General features: G+C 36.6%; 1 protein-coding gene across 1 annotated transcript in view; it reads left to right on the plus strand.

The window, feature by feature from the left end:
• RSPO3 (R-spondin 3) overlaps positions 1-21,217 on the plus strand; it is a 92,853-nt gene that overhangs the window by 25,462 nt on the left and 46,174 nt on the right. The window contains exons 2-4 of the mRNA XM_004389465.2: positions 6,294-6,485; positions 9,549-9,695; positions 13,485-13,682. Of these exons, the coding sequence (XP_004389522.1) occupies positions 6,294-6,485; positions 9,549-9,695; positions 13,485-13,682 (537 nt within the window). The remainder of the gene's footprint in view (positions 1-6,293; positions 6,486-9,548; positions 9,696-13,484; positions 13,683-21,217) is intronic.

The raw sequence follows: 21,217 nt of genomic DNA on the forward strand, positions 1-21,217 counted from the left end.
GATAAATATTAAAAATAAATAGCCGAAGGTTTTGTATTTGCCAAATGCTAATTTACTTGGCAATCTGCTTCTGAAAGGTCACAGCCTTGATATCCCTATGGAGCACAGTTCTACTCTGCAGCACATGGGGTCACCATGAGTTGGAATCGACTAGAAGGCAACAGGTTATTTTTTAAAACTGTGTTCTGACTGCTGGTGGGAATGTAAAATGGTACAACCACTTTGGAAATTTATTTGGCACTTCCTTAAAAAGCTAGAAATAGAAGTACCATACAATCCAGCAATCTCACTTCTTGGAATATATCCTAGAGAAATAAGAGTCATCACATGAATACATATGTGCAAAACCATGTTCATTGCAGCACTGTTCACAATAGCAAAAAGATGGAAACAATCTAGGTGCCCAACAACAGACGAATGGATAAACAAATTATGGTATATTCACACAATGGAATACTACACAATGATAAAGAACAGGGATGAATCCACAAAACATCTCATAACATGGATGAATCTGGAAGGCATTATGCTGAGTGAAATTAGTCAGTTGCAAAAGGACAAATATTGTACGAGACCACTATTATAAGAACTCAAGAAAAGGTTTCAACACAGAAGAAAACATTTTTTGATGGTTACGAGGGTAGGGAGGGAAGGAGAGGGGAATTCACTAACTAGATGGTAGATAAGAATTATCTTAGGTGAAGGAAACGACAACACACAATACAGGGGAAGTCAGCACAACTGGACTATACCAAAAGCTCAGAAGTTTCCTAAACACAACCAAACACTTCAAGGGACAGAGTAGCAGGGGTGGGGGTCTGGGCACCATGGTTTTGGTGAACATCTAGGTCAATTGGCATAACAAAGTTTATTAAGAAAATGTTCTGCATCCCACTTTGGTAAGTGGCATCTGAGGTCTTAAAAGCTTGTGAGCAGCCATCTAAGATGCATCAATTGGTTCCAACCCATCTGGAGTAAAGGAGAATGAAGAACACCAAAGACACAAGGAAAATATTAGCCCTAGAGACAGAAAAGTCCACATAAACCAGAGACTCCATCAGCCTGAGACCAGAAGAACTAGATGGTGCCCAGCTACCATCAATGACCACCCTGACAGGGAACACAACAGAGAGTCTCTGATGGAGCAGGAGATAAGTGTGTTGCAGAACTCAAATTCATGTAAAAAGACCAGACTTAATGATCTGACTGAGACTGGAGCAACCCCAGAAGCCATGGCTCCCGGACACTGTTAACCCAGAACTAACACCATTCCTGAAGCCAACCTTTCAGACAAAGATTAGACTGGACTATAAAACATAAAATAATACTCGTGAAGAGTGGTTTTTAGTTCACATAGATACACGAGACTAAATGGGCAGTCCTGTCCTGAGGTGGGATGAGAAGGCAGAAAGGGATAGCAGCTGGTTGAATGGACATGGGAAACGCAGGGTGGAAATGGGGAGTGTGCTGTAACATTATAGGGATTGCAATTAGTGTCACATAACAATATGTGTATACATTTTTATATGAGAAATTAACTTGAGCTGTAAACTTTCACCTAAAGCACAATTTGAAAAAAAAAATGCGTTCTGGCTGGTTTATCAAAGAAGTTGAATTAACTCTAATGACAATAATACCTTAAAAACCATTGCATCAGTTATGCATCCTAAGTTAAGGTTTATCAAATAGAAAGATAGTAGGAAGGCTTGTGTAATAGCTAGAGAAATGGGAGTCAGTTATTCAGGTAGTGTCAACAGTCAGACATAGCAAATTGGTTTAAGTTATACATTAATATATACTGTTTTCATATACTTAACCTTCATAAACAAGTTAAGAAAAGGTCCTTCCCTGTTTCTCAATTGTAGTGAAATACACACTATTTTTTCTGTGCATGTGACATGTTTGTAATCAGAAGTTCCAAATTTAAAGTTACCATGAATTCTGCCCATTTTTCTGCTCATATCTATTCCTGTTACACATTTAAAGTTTACTTATATAAAACAAGATCTGTACCAGATACTAAAGATCTAAATTCTAACTCTTGATCTAAACTTACTACTTGTCCAGTAGTTTACAGCATTTCATTGAGTCGTAGTTTGGGGCTTCAAAATAAGTAATTATAATAGCCTCTAACCTTACTTACTTCCTAGGGCAGTTACCACAGTTAACTTAGCATTGCATGAAATACATGCTTTGGAAATAAAAATGGTATAGAAATACAAATTATTGTTAAAATCACCTGATAAACATCTTGAATCTTGCCAAATATCCCTTATTTTGGACTATGTTTCTCTTTTCTGGCATTCCTCAGCACCTCCCCTCTTCAAGTTGTCTTCTCTAATTAAGTAGCCATCACCAGAGACTCACACGTGCATCTCCAGCCCCTGCCCCAATCTTCACTTCTATCAACTAAGCATCACTTTCTGGATATTTTACAGAATCTGCAAAATTAATGATCCCAAGTCATGTTTATTTTTTCAAATTTCTTTATTCTATACACCTTGCCCCACCCTCCAACTGCGATCTTTTCCTCCCTATGGAACTCCCACCCTCTATATCAACCTACTGGAACTACCGATACCCCTCAAATCATCTTTCTCACTCACTCCACATTCCATTGGTCACCACATTTGATTAATACCACGTCCTAAATAGCCTTCGAATGTGCATCCCTTCCTCACCACATTATACTGCCTCTGCCATGTTTTAAGCCATCATCAGTCTCTTGCCCTGACAACTGCATTAGCCTTCTTCTAGTTTCCATGCCTTCACTGCTGCCATGGAAATTTTGTTTCTAATACAAATCTGATCATATTACTTCCCAGACTGAAACCCCTGTCCCCATATCTACAGAATAATTTCCTTGACACAACCCACAAAAGGTTCTATAATCTAGACCATCCCCTATGCTCCCAGTTTTCCTGGTATTCCTCATATCTCCATTAACCACTACTTATGCACCAGTCGGAGCCCTGATGGCACAGTGGTTAAGTGCTTGGCTGCTAACCAAAAGGTTGGCAGTTCGAACCCACCAGCGGCTCTGTGGGAGAAAGAAGTTGCAGTCTGCTTCCATAAAGATTATAGCCTTGGAAACCCCATGGGGCAGTTCTACTCTGTCCTATAAGGTTGCTATGAGTTGGAATCAACTCAGTGGCAATGGGTTTTATGCACTAGTCACATAGAACTCATGACAGTCTCTTTCTTAATTTGAGTACTTGCTGGAATTCCCTCCACTAGCCCCACCATTACCACTATGTATTGATAAACTCCAGTTCATTTTCTAAGATTAAATTCAAAGGTTAGTTATTCTATGAAGCCTCCTCTATCTCCCCACCACCATCCCTTCCTCCAAGGCTCCTATAAAATGATAGTAGAAAAGAATTGTTTGGAAAAAAAGATTCAGAAATGCAAAATGAATTGTGAATATTAGAATGGGAAAAAGAAAAAAGCATGACAAAGTAACATTCTATCTTCTGTCTTAGAAACATAAGATTTTAGAGCTGCAAAGGTTGTTACAGTCAATCCAGACCGAAGTTTTCTGTGATTTCCACATAAAAAGTAAAAGCTCTTGCCTTAAGATGAAGTGTGGGAAATTTGTATCTAGCTGTGTAATACTGGCTGTATAATTTGAGTGATCCATATCCAGCATTCAAGAAAGCAATCACTACACTACTCAAACACAAAACAATTCTAAAATCATATAATCTGACCTTCATAGTTTCAATTTCCCTTACTTTCCACAGCATAGCATTGATCTTTTAAAGACAAAGTTTGTCATCATTTGTACACGTCCAAATTCAAAATTCCTTAATTAAAGGAAAAAATACCAAATAAATTTTCATTACAAGTTAGGACAATAATGTCTTCCTAGCTTTTTCAAAAATCTGTTCTTTTTTTTAACAAAATCTTTGCCTATAAAGACAAAATGAGGAAAAAAAAAAAGCAAAAAAGAATGAATATAGCAAAATGTGTGAGCTGACCTGCTCCGTTTCATCGGTAAAAATTTTAGTGGAAAAGGAAATTGAGCAAGGTACGTCATTACATCTCATAAGTCCAGAGAAAGCAATTACCGATTGTGGGACGTCTCATAAGTCCAGTGAAAGCAATTACCGATTGTGGGAGCCATAGGGAACTCTCTCCTAGAGAAGTTTCCAAATATTCCAAGCCCAATTTTTAATAAAATTTATTTTAAGACATGCCAGGTTTTGGGGCTCTGAACATGAATCGTGTTTATTTTCATAACTGCTCGATTTGAAGTCATATCATATTTGACAAAACTTTAGGGTGGTTAAAATTACAATTGTGTTTCCTTTTAGCAGCCACATTTTGAGATAGGGATAGACTGGATATGGACCAGCCTGCTTTCATCTTCCTTAAACTAAGACTCACTTAGTGCCCTGAGCTTACAGAAATTTGCTTTCAAATTGAGGTCTACTTTTCAATAGACAATTCTTATAAAATTTTTTTACAGGTTGTTACCTACACCTCTGACTTCTTGAAATGGGTCAGTTAGTTTCTAAACATATGTGCTGTCTTTTCTCTTTCATTTTTAGGATATTTTCCACTTAAAATACATATACATTTTCTGTAAGTCACCAAAGCCAAGTTACTGGCATGAAAAATGACCCTGTTACTTGGAAAGCAGTTTTTACTTACAAGTCCCCCAGGTCCTATAATGTCTAAACCTCCTGTGCCACTTTATATGACCACCCCACCCCACAGAGGAGCATGTACAGGAAAAACAGGCTTCCCTTCCCCCACATATTTCCTCAGTTTATTTACAAAACATCTTGGAATGAGAATGAGCTGCTTGTGGTTCCTGTGGCTGATTCAGGGATGGTTTTCTCCAGGCAGAGGATGCTGGTCAACTGAATGACCTCTTCTCTAGCTAACCCACACACCACTGTGGTAAGGCTGTTTGGTCTTATGGGTGCCCCTTCTAACTAAACTTGGTGGGATTTGTTTTTGTGGTAAAGAACTTAGTAATAACCAAATATCACTGTGTAGACAGATTTAATAATGATGAGGTCCATAAGAGGCTATCCCTTCCACTACTAAAAAAACAAGTCAGAAATACTCTAAGATGCTTTCAGGCTCCTGCGCATCAACCTTTGCTTCTCAAAGGGTCATAATGCTTCCCTTATGGATTCCTGAAAGAACAATAAGCCTATTAATATCGCATTTGTATAGAGAGTACATTGAGGGAAGAAATCATCCCAAACACCAGCTGCATGAGAGATGCATCTTATTCAGAAGTTCTCCACCAGCTCACACACAGGAAGTTGATGACTGATAGGCTTAAGCAGGTTTAAAGTTGTGAAGATATCAATTAAACATAAATCTCCCAAATGTTTGTGTTTATTTGTCCAGACTTGCTAGTAAACAGTCACATGTAATTCATCAGTGACTCTTTGAAACCTTGAAATTCTTGGGAATAGGAGTAGCAGTAGTCCTTAGGGTGAGCTGAAGTACATCTTTCAGCCATGTAAGTGAGAGATGATGGTACAAAAAAGTATAAGATAAACACTGAACATAAGTTATTATAAGCACTCACATATGACCCATATGGAAAGACTGATAAGATAAATATCACATTTTCACTATTATATCAGGTTTTAATTGATAAATATTAAACTCATGTGAAAACGAATATTTCAAGAAAGTACTGGGTGGGACAGAATACCTACATCAGGGATCAGTTTGCACTGAATCAGAATAAAAATGTGTTTTCTAATAGACCATAATTAAAAAAAAATTATCCTAGAACTTAGTTTCCTTATTCAAGCTAAATCCCTGTGTGCATTGTCATCTTTACTGAAGAAATTAGAGACATGTGCTTATCATCCACCATATAAATGTATAAATGAGCACAAAATTACCCAGTCCTCGGTCTCCCAGTGTGCTAGTTCAATGATTATATTTTCACTATATATATATATATATATATATATATATACATATATATATCCCATTGCTATTGAGTCCATTCTGACTCAGCGGCCCTTAGGGTTAGTGATATGTGTGTGTATGTGTGATATAATCTATAAGTAGTTTGAGGAATTTATTCTTTTTTCAAAAGATCAAATTTTAAGAACTTTGAAGTTAAAAACAGTGTATGTATTAAAAAGAAATACTACATCACAGAATAGAGGGGGGGGAAAATCCCACCTCATCTACCCATTACCACCAAATTGAAAGCTAATGAAAGAAAAATGTATATCCTGCCCAAAGAATGCTATTTCATGTCTATATCTATGATTTCACTTTGCGTCTTTTTACACTTGTCTCCCCAGTGCATCCTAACGTCAGTCAAGGCTGCCAAGGAGGCTGTGCAACATGTTCAGATTACAATGGATGTTTGTCATGTAAGCCCAGACTATTTTTTGTTCTGGAAAGAATTGGCATGAAGCAGATTGGAGTGTGTCTCTCTTCATGCCCAAGTGGATATTATGGAACTCGATATCCAGATATAAATAAGTGTACAAGTAAGTGCCTACACAAAATTATGGTTTTATCTCATCTTTGTGAACTTCTCCATGTTAGAAGGGCTTCTAACATATTTGTGATATTCTTATCAAGTAAATAATAAAGTTTACCTGATATTTATGTTAAACAATCCTTAGAAAGCCCTCAGGGAAAGAATATTTGTGCTACTTAAAAAAAAAAAAAAAACCTAAGTTTTTTTTTTAATTGTAAAATCAAAACTTAAGAACATGATTATTACTCATTTAATCTACAAAAAAGTACTGCAAGGATCAATTCCCTCTTAATTCTCATTACCATCTCAACAACCCAAGTATTTAAAGACTTGAAGAATCATTTCAGCCATTTTGGCTTTAAGAAGGATTTCAATAAAGCAACTGAAGTATCTATTTATCAATAAAAAAATTATTCCATTTGTTTCTCCTTAATCTCTGTCCCGAATTCAAATAAGTGACAGTTTTTTTCTTCTTAGCTTGGTAATATGTAGACCAGAGATGATTTTTGGATAGACAGCCTATGACACTTCCTAGTGAGTCTCTTATTCTCACAGAGTAGATAAACTATGCTCTTCATTTCGTCATCTCCAGAGTAAGAGTTCTCTCTTGCCACACTGAATATCACCATTTACAACAGGAATGGAGAGTAAGAAGGTGCCCCATTAGCTGCTTTATTAAAAATACAAATGATAAAAATAATGAGATAGAATGAGAATTATCTCCACATTTCTGAAAATCCTAAACTTCCAGTCTTAAATAAAATACTATCCATTAACTTACAGATTTTATTGAAATTTTAAAATTTCCCCAAACCAAAAATCTATATATTTCAGATTATATTTTTAGTTTGATCTTAAACTGATAGCCAGATTTTAAAGTCCATTCTTTTGTGATTTTTTCAGGTGAGATTTTTCAGGTAAATGGTTTTTGGAGCATGTTTACAAATAAAAGCATTAGCATTTTCATGCCTCGATTTCAAATCTTTGGTGGAAAAAATACTGAAATATGAGAGAGAAGATTAATATGTAAATGAATATGATTATCACAAAAAGAAAATCAATTTTATTCTTAACAATTGCATTTCAAAGTTTAAAGTAATCAAATGAAGTAAAGTAACATGTTTTTACTTCAATTTTCTAGTTTAATTTCTCCGATGACAATCTAAAATATTTCACAAAGTAAGAGCTTGTAGAGTGACAGCATTTCTTCTTGAGTATTTCCAACTCTTCTTTAGAAAAAAGATATTAAGCGCATAGATAAATCTAGCGTTCAATTATTTTCCTTTTATTTACTACAAATTTATCTAGACTGGTGCATTATGGAGTCTAAATTTTAGCATTTTAAAGATAAAATAAGGCCATATTTGCCCAAAATATGACACTGAAACAGAGATTGGAATAAACACAATGAAACAAGAAGAAAACCTTATTTTTATTAAATTTTATTAGTCCACTGTTTAAAAAATGCATCATTCTGATTTGGTTTTTGTCCTCATAGAAGACAAAATGCAAGTATGCTTATTTAACACAAAAGAATAGAATCATCAGCCAAATAAGATAAATAGGAAGTATATTTTATTCTCACTATAACATTTAATTATATTTATGAATGAGATATGTTGGTTAACATATATATATATATATATATATATATATATAAAATATTGTTTAGTTATGTAAGCACCAAAGGCTTCATGTTACCTTGAGTATTTTTAGATCAGGTTATCTACTCAACTGTTTTCCCTATCTCAGTATATGGCACCAATATTTTTTTAGTTTTCAAGTGAAGAACCTAGGAGTAACCTATCCTTTTCTTGTTCTCACTCCCCCATATTCAATCCATCAGTTTTGTCGTTTGACAACCAGTCTTAGAGTCCCCAGTTTCCCCTCTAGTCTAAACAGCCTCATATCATCTCTCACCTGGACCCTGAAAGTCTCTTCTCCACACTGCACTCACCTTTCAAAGCTGTAAATTAAAACATCATTCCCCTATCCAAACACCGTATGTGACCCTGCCTGCCTGTCAAAACTCATCTTCTGTAACTCATCATCACCTACTTTGCAACAGCCATACTTGTCTTGTAAGATTTTTCCATCTCAAGACTTTGTAAATTACTGTTCCCCACTTACCATTCCACACTTGCTGTTCCAGTTGTTTGGAAAGATTTTACTCCACACCTTTGCATGACTGGCTCTCTCATTTCATTCAGGATTCTGCTCATATGTTACCTCCCCAGAGAGGCATTCCCTAACGATCTCATCCAAAATAATCAACCTCTTCCCCTTATCAGTCATTCTCTATCTCTCTTTGTACCTACCCTGACCTCCTGTTCCCCAGAGCACTTATTACTCTGAACAAACTTCCTGGTTTCAAATCCAGTCTGGTCTATGATCTTAGGCTACTTTGCATAACCTTTCTGACCCTCAGTTTCCTTATCTATAAAGTGGGAATAATAATAGAGACTACCTCATCGGATTATTGTAAGGTTCAAATGACCTAATGTATAGTAAAACACTTGTAGCAGTACCTAACTTATAGTAAACACCATATAAGGGTCAACTATAGCTATTAGTTATTGCATCTCTCTTCCTACAATATAAGCTTTGTGAAGTCTGGACTATATGTCTCTTTTGTACTGCTGTCAACCAGTGCCTAAAATAGCGCCTGGCACATAGTGGGCAATCAAATATTTGTTGGATGAATGAATAGATGTTAAGAACAGCACAACGGAAATATCCCAGTACATTTTATTAAAATTATGAAACATTTTCATAATCTGTTAATGTAAATAGATACTAGCTCCTATAAACCTTCTTGACAGTAGATTTATTGCCAAAAACAAAACAAAAAAGAACGCAACCAGTCCAATGCTTTTGGAATCATTGACTGATGTATATCAACTGAATAACTGTGGAAGAATCCTTAATTCAGTTTAGCAAAATAATTTTGAACCTAAAGTGTTTCACATGGAAGGTGCAAATGTCTGTGTTGGAAGCCTGCAAAACTAGATCAGCAATAGTTAAATGAAGATAATGGAAACATGGTTCCCTTTTCTTTCTTCTCTTTTAGAATGCAAAGCTGACTGTGATACCTGTTTCAACAAAAATTTCTGCACAAAGTGTAAAAGTGGATTTTACTTACACCTTGGAAAGTGCCTTGACAATTGCCCAGAAGGGTTGGAAGCCAACAACCACACCATGGAGTGCGTCAGTATCGGTGAGGAGGAACTCTGAGATTTAGGATGGTTGATGAACACCTCAGATAGTAATTCAGTCTCCATGAAGGTGCCTCTCCAAGTCCTATTTCACAAGAACCTGAGGAACCTTCTCTAAGAGGTCCTCTCCATCCTTCTTTACAAAGATACCATGTAATTGTGTTCCTATCACCTCACCCAGCATGTATCACAGTGCAATTCAATATCCAGTGGATGCTCCATTATTTTTAGGGGACTATTGATAATTGTTTCAACTATTTAGATCATTATAGATTTATTTTTTATCATTATTTCATGAAGTTTTACTTATAATAGACAATTTATTTCCTTTTCTGTTTATATTTATATATTTTTCTTTTATACTTGATCTTCAACTAAATCTCTACCTTAGGGCAAGAGTTTCATCACAAAATGCTGAGGTTTAATCTTAACCAGTGACCAAAGTTTTTTTCCAAGGGAGACAAATGTATTCTGTGATACATCCCATTAATGCTCAGTAGATGGGTCAAAGACCTAGAGAACTGGAGTTAATGTAGTTAAAATGTCACTGTTTTCTCTCCCATTGCCTTGCTGAAATGTTCTGGTTGCACAGGTACTCAGAAACAAGAAAGAAAGGATTTTGGATTTACTCAAACTGACAGAATGAGACAGTTTCAGGGTCTGATTAATTGCAGGTTGAGTTTCTTGGAGGGGAGGTTCCTCAGACAAGCTGTCTGTCTAAATAAGGGATCACTGTCAAGCTGTATTTTCCCCCTTTTAAATGTTGTGCAGCTACTACAGTGATGGGTTTGATGAACACTTGGGGAGCAGATGCCAACCTAAATGGGAAAACAGAATACTGAATCTCAAAATCCCCTAGGCAAAAACTACAAGAGCCTTTGAGGCTGTGCTGAAGTTGGCATTTGCACACAAACGCTCTCCTGATTCAGTACAAGATGGGTCCCACAGTACAGATCCATTAGAATCTAAAGTGCTGGAGTAATAACACTAAAGTTGTAGTTTAACCATCTCAGGTCCCACCATGGAATCTTATTTCTAAACAGAGCTCTAAGGTAGAATGAAATAAATGGATGATATTTTAAAGGTAATTTCAGAAGCATCTGAAAAACAACAGTTCTGAAACAGCACATGGCTTATTATGGTTATGTCTTTTTTCTTTAGTCAATAAAAACACAGAAAAACAACTTAGAAATAGGGAAAAAGGTACATGAGAAAGCATTTCGAGTTTGTCTCTTTATAGGTCCTAAGGGCTAATGATTAGAAGTAATAAGTTTCAAACAGTGGAAAAAAAAAATAGGAAACACTTCTGTGGAATATTCAAAAACAGAAATTCAGGATGAGTTGCAGAAAGCTTGTGCTATTTCTCTGCCCAGGAAAAGGGACACATGTTTATATTTTCTTAGTTGTTTAAGGTGTAGCATTCAGTTTCCTTGAAAGGTGATTTATCTGAAATGCATTCATGCATTTCTATCAGACAGTACATTTAGTGCTTGGTACTGTTAGATTTAGGAAGAAAGGACTGGCAATCTACTTCTGAAAAATCAGCCAATAAAAACTCTATGGATCACAGTGATCTGGTTCCATTGTATGTGGGGTAGCCATGAGTCAGGGGCTGACTAGACAACAGCTAACAACAACAACAACATTAGATTAGCCTTTAAAGTTTAGTGCTAATTTATACTATTATTGAGACAAAGACTATTTCTTAACACAATTAAATTTAGGAAGTGTATGTATTTTGGAACAGGAGTTAGCGGCCTATAGACCATTTACTGAACCTGGCTCTAAATGACCGAGGCCACAGTAATAGTATCCATTAGCAAATTTTGTTCAGGGCTGGCTCGTGTTGCTTGCTTCATGGGATGTCTCCTATCACATGGTGTCTGGCCTACAAACCCTACACTTGCTATACGTATGGCCTTGCCTCAGTATTTTATGACCTGCTTCATTATAACAAAGGAATAGTAACACTTGTTCCTTTAACAAATGCAGAAATTAGAACCCGCAAAGCTGAAATGACGACCCCAAGGACAGTTATTCTCAGTGCTATAATTAGTACCCTGACTCCAGCTCCCCACTGCTCATCCAAAAGGCTGAAGAATCGTTCTCTCCATTTGCTAAAATTTACACTATATCTCGTTTCCTACCCAGATTTTAAATTGTGAGGAAAGATCATAAACAGAGAAAATGTTCCCCTGATATAGAGCTAGGATGAACAGCTTATGCCACAATATATCACTCCCCATGGTTTACAGGTCAAATTAACCATAAATGTCCACTGAACCCAATTTTATAGAAGAGCATATCCCTTCCACTTTGTGCCTTAAATATTTTCTTCCTTTCTGTACTGTCATTCTGTCATCTCATTGCTCCTCTTGGAGAGTTTGCCTTTTTCAAATAGTGACAGAGGGAAGATGTCCAGCTCCAAACACTGAGTAGCAAATGACATGCCCTTGCTGTGTTCCCTATGGAGCCATGCAGTCAGTTAACAAGAATGAAAGCAAAAGAGTAATGGTAGTGTAACATCCCGTTCAATTTTCCTCCCCATTCAGGAATCCCTTTTGCAGTATCCCAGACTAATGACCAACCACTGCATGACTACTTCAGGGACAGGGAGTTCATTGCTTTTTTGAGACACTTGTTCCATCAGTGAATAGCTGAAGTCTTTAAGACTGTTCTTAATACAGATGATGAAAGGAATAGAGAAGTTACTGTAGATCTGTTTTCTTAACTAACCTCTTAACCAACTAGTGTCCCAGTCTCTATAGTGTTTATTTAATGTCCTGAATATAATTTAAATCACCCTTTTTTTTGTTATCTTCAGCATTTTTTCTAAAGCTTTCATTTATTTCCAGAAATAGTTTTTGGACATTAACATTGTAGGTTCATTCTATAGTATTTCTCTTTGTAGTGTAGAAGTGCAAAAATCTCCTGCTATGAAACCTAGGAGAGCTATTATTGAAAAGAAGAGACTAATACAGAATAAGGAAACAATCTCCAAAAAACCAAAACAAAAGTTTCTGGAAAAGTTAATCTTAGAAATCATTCTGTCAAGTTAACTCTAAGCGCAGCATATCAGCTGAAATTGACCCAGAGTTTACCTGAAATACGTGCTGATGTGCCTAAACCACAGCCAGTAACAAACGACAGTATTTAAGTGCCCAACAGCACACGAAGTAGAAAACAGAAAAGGCTGTGAGTTGTAGGCCAAAGACCTGAATTCAGTTTTTTACTCAACCGTTCTCTGGCCCAGAGCTTCTCAGAATGTGTTCCCAGTACCTGCAAATCAACATCACCTGGATTGTTAAAAGTAAAAATTCCAAACCCCACCCAGACCACTGAATCAGAAACTCTGGGCCCAGTAGTCTGTGTTTTAGCAAGTCCTCCTGGTGATTCTGTTGAATGTTAGTTTGAGAATCAGTTCTCTAGCACATAATAACAACTAGACCATCTTCCAAACAAGTTCTTGTCAGGATCAATCAGTAGTTGTAGCTAGAAAATGCTCTGGAAGTGGTAAAGCACTGGTCAATTGTGAGTAATTACATTAGTGACTGGGTTAACTCAGTCTAGAATAAAAAGAAAGCCCAATGCAAGAATGAGTTTACCTGATAAGTGTGGTACTAAAACACTGAAAACATTCTATTCCTGCCTTCCCCTTTCCCTTTGTTTTATCTTTAAGTCATCTTGTCCAACTTGGATCTGCAGGATTTCTGTTGGAATCTGGATAAGTACTGATGGAAGCAAACGTTTTGTTTATTTAACAATAGTGAAAGTGGTTTCTGCTGTTCCAGTGCACTGTGAGGCCAGTGAATGGAGTCCTTGGAGTCCATGCACGAAGAAAGGAAAAACATGCGGCTTCAAAAGAGGGACTGAGACACGAGCCCGAGAAATAGTACAGCATCCTTCAGCAAAGGGCAACCTGTGTCCACCCACCAGTGAGACAAGAAAGTGTACAGTGCAAAGAAAGAAGTGTCAGAAAGGAGAACGAGGTACAGCCGTATAACAAAATGTACTTGTTTGAATCCTCATTATTTGATGCATAAATTCAATTTTATTTCTTGGGAAACATTTAGCATTACCACTCATGTCTAAAACCCTAAAATGTATACTAAACAAAGAAAATGCCAGCTGTAAATTAAAGAATATAGACATGGCAGTTTTAAAAAATGTACCCTGATCTCAGAACTTTAAACTACTACAGAAGAGTGCTAATTGAACTCTAACAAACAGAACTGTATTATAGGCATTTGGGCGATTTTCTTTCCCAACATCCACCTTCCTAGTGCCTAGAAAACTTTGGATGAGGCCTCAAAAACTCAAGATCCAATGCCATTTGGTACAAGTCCACAGTGAAGAGACATCAGCCATCTATTTACTCCTTTCCTTGTCACCTGCAAACCAAAATAGGGCAATTAAATTGCTAACTTTTTAGCTAAACATATTTTACAGCTTACATAGGATTTTTAAAATACTTAAATGGATATATATTTTTAATACTGGCTTTACATTTGAAATAAATGACCAAGGACATATTTTTATGAATATAGTACAATCACTAATGACACTCTACCCTCAGATTTTTTAAATTATAAGTTGTTTTAAAATAATGTTATTTTAAAATAAAAGTTATATAAAATAATTTTATTTTAAATAAAATAAAAGTCTTAAGATTTCCAAGGAGAAATATACCATTTAATATGATGCTCAAAGGTGATTAAATTTCCATTTAGAAGAAACACACAGTTGTTGACCATTAAAATATCATTTTTATATCTTTCGCATTACTGTCTTCAGCACCACTGCCTACAAATATGTTTGTAGCTTTATATAACTATTGGTAGTTGTCTGGTGAAGCTATAAATTATATTCTCAATTAATTGCAACTTGTAAGAAGCTTGGTTGCCTCTGTAGTTGAACTTCCTTAACTTATTGCATTCATTCACTTATTCAATATAATTATTTTGAGCTTTTATTTTATGCCACACACAGTGTTAAACCTTGGGGATTCAGAACTGGTATAGCTACTCCTCACTTATCGACTGTCTTGTTATACAATATTTCTCATTTACAACAATAGTGATAAAATCTACTATCTGACTATTTTGCATGTTTACGATGTTTGTCTGTCAGTAACAAACACTGAGGAGCAAGGCGAGAGTAACACTGGCTGTGATAATTAAGGTTATTTGTCACCTTGGATGGGCCATGATTCTCAGTGGTTTGGCAGTTATGTAATGATGTAATTTGGCAGTTATGTAATGATGTAGTCATCCTCCATTTTGTGATCTGATGTGATCATCCTCCATTTTCTCATAATGCCAATTTTTGCATAATGACCTGGTCTTTGGAAACTAACCATGTTGACAAGTGAGGAGTGAGTGTACTGTACTATTACTACCCTGAAGCTACACTCAGAGTCCAGTGGAGGTTTGAGGTGTTTAAACAGATAATCACAATATCACATAGTAATGGACATTATAGACATGTGAAAAAAGTTCAGTGGGAACACAGAAGAGGGTGCTGTGCAAATTTGAACACTGCTCATACAAGAAATAATTTGGTTCACCAGTACTTTGCGAAGTGTTCATTCACTGTACCAAGAAAACTGTCCATCTCCAGAATATATAGAGCCTGTTGTTGCCATTAATAACCAAGTAGTTAATGTGATGAAATTCTTGAAGGCAAGGGTCATTTTAAACAAAACTTCAAGCTTTTGTAAATTTGTAAGAGGTTTTGATTAAAACTTAGTTTAAGGAATGAATGTTGGCTAGTGAAAAAGGTCTTTCTGGCATTTGTTACCAATTAATTTAAAACATCTTAGATTTTAAAAGTTGGATTTGGAAATCAAATATTTCATCACTCCACTTGTTGGTATGTTCCCATAGTTGTACATTTACTTATGTTTACTAAATTTTCTTGAAATTTAATGACTTACAGGTGGTCTTTGCTCATTTTATTCTTTCCACAAATATTCTAAATTACTAATCAGTATTCGGCACATTTTGCTTTTAACATAAGTGAAAAAAAGCTTACCCAGTAGAAAACTTAAATAATAATACTAATTATGTTGTACTTCTTTTATTTGAGAATGTGGTCTTTTAATACTTTTTGCCAACACTTGACTTAAATATTAACACTGAAAATGTCAGTTCTTATAACGAGTAACTGATGAGGTAAATAATGTCATAAGTTTAAAATAGTAACCTGTGACATAAGACTTTGTGTAAGAGTTTATTTCTGGTCTTTCCCTTCCCCTTTCAGTAGAATATAGTGATATTTTACATTTGCAAACAGAACTTTATACATCTAGAAAACTTTAAGTGTATATTCTTTTTCAATTTTGATCATACAAAGACAACCAAATAGAGAATGTGGGTCATATTCCTTTTAAATTTCAGATTTAGCTCCATTTTTATTTAATCTTCATTCATCTTTTTATGTCAAACACTTTTCTCAAATAGCCTAAAAATGTAAGGTAGGAAGAAAATTACTTTTGCCTTCATTCCCCACTTCTCTAACTTAACATTTTTCTTAACTTCTCTTAATAGTAACTTATCAAAACTCCTATTCAAACATGAGGAAACCAAATAGAATGTAATTATGACCTATGAACATCCCACTCTACCAAACTTCACATTATAATACAAACATTATCCCAAGCCAGGGGCGGATTATCCAATAGGCAAGGTAAGTACACTGCTTACCTTGCTTACCAGATCATCTGTAGTGAATAATTTCACATATGAAATTAGTAAGTAAGCACAAGTAAGCCTGTGCTTACCTTGCTTACTGGGTCATCTGCTTGTCAGGGATTGTAAATTTGAAAAGAGGCTTTGATTCTGTAGGAAGGTGCTGTGGCATTGGGAGAGAGACAGATGCCAGCCATACCTAGAAGCAGAATTTTTGATGTAGTGAAAAAATGTGAAATTGTTCACTACAGATTAGTAAGGAAGCACAAGTAAGCCTGTGCTTACCTTGCTTACTGCTTATCTGCCCCTTGTTACAATGGCTTCTAGTGTGAGCCCATCTCAATTAGAAATATCAAAGATAAATAACGTACATTTTAAGATATTATAAAGGCTAACATATAGACTACTATATACTTTAAAACAACATTAAAATAGGAGTAAACAAAGAGAAAATGCACTTTCAATGGTTGTCAATATATATTTTTGATTGTTTTGATGTACTGGGTGTAACCATCTTAAATAAAGGGAAATAAAACAGGACAGGGAGATATATATGTACCTGCATTTGATGTAAAAGAGTATTTTTTTGGTGGGGGAAGAAGGTTACCAAACATGTTTCTCATTCATTTGTACATTTCTCTAATTAACTGAAGAGAAATTCCCATAGATGGGTTTTGAGGCAATTCATAAAGAATGAAGGAATCTTCACTCTTTGGCTAAATGTATAAAGAAGATACTCATTAATTACAGGTAGGACATTGTAAAGATCAATCAAATTGAATCAATTGAGTTCTGTTCCTGTGATCATTAAAGTTGTGTGTCAACTTGGCTGGGCTATGATTCTCAGTGGTTTGGCAGTTATGAGGTAATTTGGCACTTGTATGATGATGTGATCACTTCTGTGATGAGATTTGATATAATGTGATCACCTCCATGATGGGATCTGCTGTGAGGAGCCAGTCAGTTGAAAGGGAGCTTCCTTGGGGGTGTGGCCTGCATCCAACATAGGTGGACTCTGGTAAGGCTTGCGGGCATTTGCTCGCTCTGGATCCTGCAGCTGGCTCCTGTTCGTCTGATCTCCAATGCTTGGAATTTCAGCTAGCAGCATACCTGCCAACTTGCCTGCAGATCTTAGAATTCGTCTGTCTTCTCAGTTAGCAAGCAAGGGCCCTGCTGTCTGACCTACAGATCGTGGGTTTGCCAGCCTCTGCAGCTATGTGAATCAGGAGAAGCCTTCAGCCTGACCCACAGATTTGGGACATTCCAGCCTCTACATCCATGTGAGCCATTTCCTTGATATAAATTTCTCTATATAGATAGATATTTACAGGCCTTACTGGTTTTGCTTCTCTAGAGAACCCAGCCTAAGACAGCTTCCAACTATTCTACTTCTGTTCTGACACCTTTGCACGTGCAGCACTGCTTCCTCTGACCGTTACCACCCTGGCTGGGCCAACCTCACAAGTTAAAGGACACAGTCCTCCAGATTGACGCCAGCTGCAACCTTGGGAATTCACACAACACCTTCACTTCTGATCTGCTGTCGACAAATACAGGGGTTCCCTCTACCCTCTTCTAACCTACTGGCTCCCACTACTCCCACAGGTTTGATACTTGACCAGAACAACTCACAGAACTCATGGAAAGTACTGTACTTACGATTACAGCTTCATTCTAAAGAATATAAATCAGGATCAGCACAAAGAAGAGACTCATAGGGTGAGGTCTGGGAAGGAGCTTCTGTGTCCCAAAGAGACTGCATTACCCTCCTGAGAACAGATTTCTTTCTCCAACCAGGAATCCCGTGGAAATTCATTGTCCAGAGCTTTTACTGGGGGTCTTATGTAATTCAAATTCCAGCCTCCGCTCCCCTGAGGCCACATGATATCACAAGGTTGATATCAGGAGGTCCATATCACAAGAACAATATTGCATGACACTGTGGGTCTTTCTGGCATAGTCAACGCCCACCCAACATGAGCCAAAACCCTCAGGTGTGGTCTGGAATCTTCATCAAAGACACTTCAGTCACTGGAGGAAATTGCAAGGTTTTAGAGCTTATCTCTCAGAAACCAAGGACAAAGTCCAAATCCTTTGTGTAAAGTTAAATTTTTTCCCCACAAGTGTGTTCTTGGGATAGAAAAGAGAGAGAACTGAGTCATGGGAAAAATGGGGGTGGGGTCTATTTTTCTGGAGTAAAGAAGAAATAGCATCCAGTGTAACGAAGTAAGAGAGAAGGAATCCATTAAAATAGAAATAAATAAAATGTTTAGGAACATTTCCAGGGAAGAAACAAATGTGAATTATTACATTATTGCATTGATTTGAATATATTGTAGGTCAGCTTATGTGATTTACCAAAATTAAATAAAGTAAAAGTCCACTGACCTTTACATAAAGGAGCTTATGCAAAGTTAACTTATAAATTGTTATTAATTGTACCCTCAAATACCAGCATTATAAATGTGCATTATGTTTATCATGCGTATATATTTAAAATTCCAGTAAGATCAATTTTAATAAATCAAACAAATAAAAAATAATGACAGCAAATCTGCTCTGTTCTTAGGTTTGCTTCTCTGTCCTTTAGTTTACTTTTAAAAATCTTTATAACTACTCCAGTGCTATATAGTTGAATTTTTTGGTAGAAAGGATTTATATTAAATATTCGTTCAATTTCAAAACAAGACATTTAGCCAGGATTCTCAGAACAGTTCATCAAAATCCAAATAGATGGATCTATTTGCTCAAAATTGTAGGATGCCAACTGGCTTAGAATATTTAGGTTATATTCTCTCCTCACCTTCACCTCAGAGAAGAAGACCAGCTGGCCTACAAACACTCACCCTTTTTATGCAATGGATGCTGGGAGCTTTCTGCTCTTTCCCTACACAGACAACCTTCAATGTAAGTCAGAGAAAAATAAACAAAGTACAGAACTAAAATAATAGTGGAGCCAGAGACTGTGGTTCTCAATTAGGGGGAATTTTGTTCCCCTCAGGGGACATTTTTTATTGTCACCATAACTTGGGGAGACATGATGCTACTGGAATCTAGTGGATAGAAGCCAGGGATTTTGCTAAATATCCTACAATGCATAGGACATGCCCAAACCCAAAATCAAACCAAACCCTTTGCCGTGAAGTTGATTCCAACTCATAGTGACCCTATAAGACAGAGTAGAACTGCTCCATAGGGTTTCCAAGCCTGTAAATCTTTACTGAAGCAGACTGCCCCATCTTTCTCCCCTGGAGCGTCTGGTGGGTTTCAGCTGCTGACCTTTCAGTTAGCAGCCAAGTTCTTAACCACTGTGTCACCAGGGCTTCTTAGGACAGCCCCAGACAACAAGAATGATCTGTTAACAATGTTAAGGATAAGAAACCCTTGTATAAACTCATTAGTCTCCCTTAGTTATCCCTTTTGGGGGCTTAGTCATCCCTACTCAAATGGGATGCTTATTAAGATTCTGGAGAGGATCAGTTGCTGCCAGTAATAACCTGGCTATGGTGGCAAACCTTGGTAATAAGGACCAAATGGTGAAACAAAGGTGGAAATTTTGCTATTCAATATAAAGGTAGCAATCAATTTTACTAAAAAATAATATGCTTTTAATTTAAAAAATTCCAGTGCTACACAAAAATATTCAGCCATATTTAAAACATCCAAGAAAAGTAGTCCATTGCAGTATACAACACCCTTTGCTCTAAGAAAGACATATTTTATTGTAAATGTATATTCAACAAACCCAAACTCGTTGCCTTCAAGTTAATTTCAATTTATGGCCACCCCATGTATGTCAGAGTAGAACTGCTCCATAGGGTTTTCTTGGCTATAATCTTTATGGAAGCAGATCACCAGGCCATTCTTCCACCACACCACTGTGTGGGTTGGAATTGCCAGGGACGTAAACGTACATACTTCCTCTTAAAAGCACAGCCCAATTTTTCATTTAATGTCCTCAGTGGAGAGGCCTGCCAGGTGTTTAATCACTGTTTAGCTTTTTTCTCTTCATCAAGATTAATTATGTGGCTGGAGGTGCTCACTCATCTATGCCAAGAAATTTGGAAGACAACTACCTGGCCAATTGACTAGAAGAAATCCATAGTTGTGCTCATCCCAAAGAAAAATGATACAACAGAATGCAAAATTGAACCAAATTGTTAATATCACATGTAAGTAAAATTCTGCTAAAGATAATTCAAAAATGGTTGCAGTAGTACATTGACAGAGAACTGCCAGAAATTCAAGCCGGATTCAGTAAAGCATGTGGAACAAGGGATATCATTGCTGATGTCATATGGATCTTGGCTAAAAGCAGAGAATACCAGAAAGGCGTTTATCTGTGTTTTATTGACTATGCAAAGGCATTCAACTGTGCGGATCACAACAAATTATGGATAGCACTGCGAAGAATGGGAATTCTAGAACACTTAATTGTGCTCCTGAGGAACCTGTACACAGATCAAGAGATAGTCTTTAGAACAGAACAAGAGGATACTGCATGGTTCAAAATCAGGAAAGGTGTGCTTCAGGGTTATATCCTTTTACTTTACTTATTCAATATGTATGCTGAACAAATAATACAAGAAGCTGGACTATGTGAAAAACGGGACATCAAGATTGGTGGAAGACTCATTAGCAACCTGCAATATGCAGATGACACCCTTTGCTTGCTGTAAGTGAAGAGGACTTGAAGCACTTACTGGTGAAGATCAAAGACTACACCTCAACATTAATTCAGTATGGATTACACCTCAACATAAAGAAAACAAAAATCCTCACAACTGGACCAATAAGCAACATCATGATAAACGGAGAAAAGATTGAAGTTGTCA

This window comes from Trichechus manatus, unplaced genomic scaffold, assembly GCF_000243295.1.
Source record: "Trichechus manatus latirostris isolate Lorelei unplaced genomic scaffold, TriManLat1.0 scaffold00248, whole genome shotgun sequence".
In the NCBI taxonomy this organism is placed as follows: Eukaryota; Metazoa; Chordata; class Mammalia; order Sirenia; family Trichechidae; genus Trichechus; species Trichechus manatus.